The following is a 6,624-nucleotide window of genomic DNA, read 5'->3' on the forward strand; positions in this document are numbered from 1 at the left end:
TACCACCATCGTTATTTGGCACCAGTTAAAACAGAACATAATGTTTTTATCTTTCTACTGATAAAACGTTTACTGATTCATATTCAAATGTGTTTAAAGTGCAATTTTCTCCGACTTCAATATAATTATTTGTTTTTGATGCATGAATTATGTCGTTCCTTCTTTACAATTGGATTTTTTAAAATTATAATAGGGAAATCATTCTTCTGAAAAAAAATGTGTCTGCCACCTAAGGTCTTATATTTATTTATACGGGTCTTGTAAAGAAATGAAATCTGTGGGATTGTGTTGCTCAAGTGTGAATCATTTTCATCTAAGTTTCCCTTAATTTCATTAAAGAACTATTAGGTTCTTTAATTGTTTGGATTGTGAAGCATTATCACTGCTTTGTATATACGTCAGGCGCGACTTTCTCGCGATTCGGAGGAAGTAAATTGAACAAATTGATCTTAAATGAGTAATTATGATCCGACATTAGCTCTCTGTAAAGATAAATGCAGAAAAATACAGGCTGTAATTTGATTTGATAATGTGATGGCACTATTATCAGTGGAAAAGGTTCACCAAGGGAAAACACTAACTCTATCTTGTACATAATTTTGAAATATTTGTGTGAAATACTTGCATACTTAATTTGATTGAAGAAAAGAAAAAAGTGAAACGTCTTGATAATTCTCTGCAATATTGAATAGAGAAAAAGGTTACATTGAAATCAAAATGGTTTTAAAAGTCTTTCTCGTTTTTGTGAAAGTGAATGTTTTTAGTTTTTTTCCGAGTTAGAAATAACCAACGCTAATAGATTAGGAGTTACTATATAGATAAATAAAGAATAAACTGTGATGTATCTAATACATTGAGTTACCGCATATGTTTAGTGGACAATGGCATATATTTTATAAAACATACTACTACTTGTTTGTTTGAATGGGTTTTACGTCACACCGACACAGTATAGGTCATAATTATGGTGATGCTCCATGGCAGTCGGCGGTACCTCACGTGCATTATTTCAGGCACGAACAGGCACCTGAGTAGAATTACCGCCGTTCTGTAAGCTAGCTTGCTAGCTTCCTCACATGAACGAATCCAAAGTCCTTGTCGGGATTCTAACACACAGCGGTAAGGGGCAAGTGGTTTGAAGTCAACGACCTTAACCACTCGGCCACGGACGCCCCACTACAACTAAATATATGGCATATATTAAATTATTGTTCATTTTAATTTAAAGCAGGAAAACTAATAAAGCCAGATATTCAATTTAATAATGGTTTATTCGAATTATAAATTATCACTTTACTAGTATAAACAAATTCAATTCTGTAAAAACTAATACACTTAAGATAAATAGACAATGAAATCAACACTGATTAAACAGTCATCATAATTATAGTAGATCTTATAACGTATAGGAATAATAATAAAAATTCATTGCAAAAAAAGGAAGATCGTATGGTGGCACAGAGTTGACATTTGCGGAATTATTTTATCTTGTGGGCACAAGATATTATCTGCCTTGTGGTCTGACTTATTATCTCTGAGCCACGACTTATTTTAGCCAATGAAAATGGTCTTTCAACTTCAGTAGAGACATCGACATAAACAGTTAAATAAAGAAATTTTAATTAATATATAAGTAATTATAATCATAAAAATTTTCATTATTCGTCTCATCTCATAAACATGTCAAAGAAATATCTGACTTGACTAAGTCTTTATTAAGAAAAGTATTTGGATTTTCATTCAAGAACACCATATTAGACAGAAATAATTGCGTTTGTTCATTGACGACCTACAAAAATTGTAATTCAATTGTCATTGATGCCAGCACTATTAAGTGTTGAGAAATGAGTACCGCTGAAGCCGGTGCTAGGGGGCGTGAGGGATGTTGCGCTTATTCATTATCCCTGATGTACAGCCTCAATCAAACCGAATCTGCAATTTTCGTGTAATTTTATTGTGATTAATGCTTCCGAGGGATCACTCTGTATTATGTATTTCGCGCTGCTTAGCGGATATGGTTTACATCATTGCAAACCTTTGACTAAAATTATGTATTCATTTAAGATATCAGTTCCTATGTATAAATGGCCATGCTTTAAAAGTTATCTTAATCATTTAACTTAAATACTTGACACACACGCTCACAAAAGGTTTAGCTTAGTTTGTGTTTATCTTACTTTAGGTGAGGTCACAATCGTGCTTTTGGAATGTTAACAAACAGAATAAAAAAATATCTTAAATAAAATTGAACAGGCATCTTTCAATGTAACATATCTTTAATAATAATTATCTAGATACAAAACTCTAACGGGATTCGAGTCTGTCTACGACATGGGGTTGGGGGTAGGTGGTAGGGGAGGGACATGGGTGGTGGTGGACTGGATGTTATTTTTTTCCACTGATTCTGTGGCGCAGCGTTTGACCCGCCGCTTCCTCAAAATCTGTGGCTACAAGATAAAATAATTAAAATATTGCATAATGTCACCTCTATACTACCGGACAACGGGCCAGGGTGCTTGGGCAAATAAAAATTGTAAAGTGATCAAAATAAATGTTAATATGTTAGTAACTGTATGACATAAATATAATATATAATAGATATAATATAAAATGTGTATATTTTAACAATATTACCGTAGTCACACATGTGGTCTGACTTATCAGAGCAAAGGTTGTTATCTTTTTAGAACAGTTTATCTTAAGAAATTACAGGGTCAAGGCTTTGTGATATACTATCACAACGATACAAATCATAAAGGTAATAAGTTTTAGACGTTTTTATTGTAGTTATTTTATTAAATTTAGCTAGCTTTATAATATCGAATTATATTCATCAATTTGTGATATTCATATTTCCAGTATAATACATGTATGTGATTTTATATATGTGAGATTATTAAGGAATTTGAAGAAAATTTTACATAATTTCGGTAAGGATATACACATCACTAGTAAAACATTAATGAAATTACCCATCCGTATAAATATACTTGTTTGCATTCGCTGTAAAAATTGAATAAAAATCATACCTTGTTCGGTTCAGTAATTTCACATGTTTAGATTCTAAAATTGTGTTTATGTAATCAAGTGCCTCTAAAAGGAAATTATCTGTTATTAATTATCATGTTGTATACTCTGCATCATAACATTTCTATTACTAACTTAACATATAATTCACAAACGTGACTTTATTTTATACATCCTATTTCCAAAGTATGTATCGTTAAAATCCGTATTGCGTTGCTTTCTTTGATAATGCAAAAATACAATGTAGTTCTAGCTCTACCGCTAGGGTGTATCAGAATAATTTCTTAAAGCCTGAATATAAATGCATGTATTATAAGTGTTTTTTCTTTCAGATTATAGATACTCTACTTTGGCTGGCCACAATGATGATTTGGAGACATATTGTGGTTATATTTGGAATTTTTTGTGTCACAAGCGCAAAATTTACTGACCTTGAGAACTTTATACGTGTAATCGGTTCATTGAATTCAAGTGATTCGGCAATAAGTTATCTAAATGGATCAGTATACGGTAAGCAACCTGGTACAAATCTGCAAAAACTATTTAACTTTGAAGGTTACAACATAAACCGGAAATTACGTCAGCAAGATGGTAGCTTCCTTTCGCTGTCACGTGAGTTTGTTGTTTATCGGCAACCAAACACGTCTCAGATTCTTCAAGTTTGGATCAACAAATGGACAAATAAAGCCAACGAAATTTTCTATGTGGCAAATGATCCGGTAAATGCTGTTTTGGACAGCCCCTCACCGTCACAGACACTACCACATTACCGACCGCAATATTTGGTCTACAACGCCGATATTGTTCTTGAATACCCTAACCCTTTGTCGCCAGACAAATACGGCAATTACTCGGCTGGACCTATTTATGATTCTGTCGAACTGTTTGCGTTCTTTGCTAATTACATCGATCTATTCAATAGAACAGATTCAAGTATTCCGATGACTGGTACCTGGATGAGAAAATCTGAATACTTGCCATGGATGGAAATGGCCACAACAGCTGGAGGTCTTTATTATACAACAATGGCTTGGAAATGTAATGAAGGTGAAGGACTAAGTTGTGTTGCGGATGATATCATGCAATTAATAAAAAAGTACTATCCAAAATACGAGTATGCCCCAAGCAAAGAAGAGGAGCCAAATGAAACGTCGTGGACTGTCTTTAAGAAAGTTGTTGACCAAAGAAGAGAAGCAGGTCTTCCAGATATAATCATACCGGAAGTTAACACTACAAGTAACAGCCGAACCATGTCTAATGATGTCGACGATCGAGTTCTTAACTTGCTATATTCATGGCCATTAAGCATGGCGGTAAATGGGTCAGCATGGTCAGAAATCCCGGGAAAACAATCCATTTGCTTGTTTAATATTAATGGGAACTTCCAATTTGATCTTGAACATTTACCTGAATATAATGGATATCGGGTTCAGCTTGATGGTTTTTTAATTGTTCGGGATCCAAAAACTGGAATGATACTTAAAAATTTTACAAATCCTATCACTGGTAAAAATAATACATTGCCAAAACCAATAGTTGGATTAGATTTTGTTTTTAGCAAGGACTCATTTTACACGATGGACATACCGTCATCGAAAGTTGTTGGGCTTCTTGGCGCACAATCAAGCGAAGGTTCTCACAATAGTTGGTCGGTTAATATGATCAATCTTATTTTTCCGTATAGTGAGCTGAGTAAATCCCCGCCATCAGCTCACTTTTACGGGACTCTTGGATCTTTCTCTAGCTGGCCTACTTGGATGGAAATGGATGATGTTCCCGGAAATATTGTTGTAAAGCTAACCGTTTCAAAATAGACATTGAGTACTGTAATAGTAAACTGAACTTGACTCCAAAGGCATTCAGATTCGGATAATTTTAATAGATTGTAAACCGAAAACAAGTTTCGAATGATATAAATAGTCTTTAAACTTTTGATATCCAATTGAATAATAGAATGGACACAATATGACACTATTACAATATACATGTACTACAACAATGTTATAATGTATTGAAGGAAATACATGTACTATCACAGTATTGCAAAACCTGGAATACCCATATATTAACCGTACATTTACACATATATATATTATCATTAAATTTATATTCAATGTCAATGCAGTTGTTGTTATTTATACAATTGGGTTTATCTTTTAATGATCTAGTATGTGTTTGTTGTCTATCATTTCCATGAGAAAGAACTATTCTTTGATCGGGTTAAACCAATATTGAGATATTTTGCTCATCAAAGAACATACTCCATCAATGCAAGTGTAGTTTTATTTATTATCACAATCATGTATTGCATTGTGTGCTTTTGAAATACCGTTTGTTGAGTCTTTTGTCATCAAGGCATAGCTTATATATATTTCCGCAAAACTGGTCTTACTTATGTCACATTTGTTTGTATCTACTGAACTATTAACTCGTATCGATTACTCTGCTAGATATTAATTCACCCACGTACCTTAGTAGAGAGAGCATCGCATTTGTAATATAAGAGTCGCTCTGGTTCGATCTTCTAGCTAGGCGCAGTTTCTCACCGCTAATCTAGAAATCATGTGAGGTTGGTAGTCGGTCGCTTGTGGTGTGTGGTTAGGCGGCAGTTACGCATATAACAGTTTATACTGCAAACTTTATTTTATTTTGGACAAAAAAAGAAAGAAATTTATTCATTAATCAACTGCACATTATATAAACGTCACGCTTATCCGATGAAAAACGACTACAAACGTGCAGTATCATGAAATTACTTATTTTTAAATTTGCTATATTAAAATATATTGCATCGACATGCTATGACTAAAAAAAACATTATGTTTTAGAGAGAAAAAATATACGTATGTACTGTTTGTATTTGTCGAATGTCGGCATCAATTGATATCGACGACGTCCGTATCTTCGGGCAGTTTACCGTTTATATATATATTTTATATAATTATGTTTATAAATATACAAAATATTACATCACAATTCTTTAAATTTCATTGCTGTTCACATACAAGTATTTAAATACAAATAGTTAAAATATTAAGATATCATTACCCAGCAAACAAAAGACGTTGTACCAACGTTGTACTGACGTTGGGTAAACGTTGGCAGAAGGTTGGATTTGAAAGTTTTTAGACGTCAGAAACCGACGTCTATACAACGTCATAAAATGACCTTTATCCAACCTTTTCTGACCATTATCTGACCATAATCAAACCTTTTCTGACCATTATTTGGACATAATCCAACCTTTTCTGACCATTATCTGACCATATGCCAACCTTATCTGACCAAATTTTCTGACCATGATTTAACCTCATTCAAAACTTTTGGAATATGATTTTTTTTTCATTTTGAAGCTCTTTAATAGGGTTAATAAATAAGCATTCTTATAATTTTAGCAATTTATTTTATACTCGGAATCACAAGTACAAAACAAGAAATTTGGTGCTAAAACAAATGCAAGATTTACATAATATTTTTTGAAACTATCAAACTTGCCGGTATGTACTTTAATAACGCTTCATGTATTAATTAAGCATGTTTTAGAAATAAGATAAACAAAATCCTTCTTGAATATTAACACTGACATTTTATATAGCA

At 32.9% G+C, this 6,624-nt stretch overlaps 1 protein-coding gene across 2 annotated transcripts; it reads left to right on the forward strand.

Moving 5' to 3' along the window:
* The first annotated feature begins 2,675 nt into the window (after nucleotides 1-2,675).
* Nucleotides 2,676-5,153, forward strand: LOC132732057 (uncharacterized). Of its 2 annotated transcripts, none has more exons than XM_060718404.1 (2): nucleotides 2,676-2,758; nucleotides 3,360-5,153. In XM_060718404.1, the coding sequence occupies exon 2, from the start codon at nucleotides 3,390-3,392 to the stop codon at nucleotides 4,839-4,841; it is 1,452 nt and encodes a 483-aa protein (XP_060574387.1). In that variant the 5' UTR covers nucleotides 2,676-2,758; nucleotides 3,360-3,389; the 3' UTR covers nucleotides 4,842-5,153. The 2 variants fall into 2 exon arrangements, with proteins under 2 accessions (XP_060574387.1, XP_060574388.1); XM_060718405.1 differs by lacking the exon at nucleotides 2,676-2,758 and adding an exon at nucleotides 2,790-2,930.
* Nucleotides 5,154-6,624: the final 1,471 nt, after the last annotated feature.

This window comes from Ruditapes philippinarum, unplaced genomic scaffold, assembly GCF_026571515.1.
Source record: "Ruditapes philippinarum isolate M1 unplaced genomic scaffold, ASM2657151v2 ctg1268_1_1_1_1, whole genome shotgun sequence".
Taxonomy (NCBI): Eukaryota; Metazoa; Mollusca; class Bivalvia; order Venerida; family Veneridae; genus Ruditapes; species Ruditapes philippinarum.

Bases quoted from the DNA above. Each gene is read 5' to 3' on its own strand.
- LOC132732057 (XM_060718404.1), top strand. From the start codon at position 3,390: ATGATGATTTGGAGACATATTGTGGTTATATTTGGAATTTTTTGTGTC.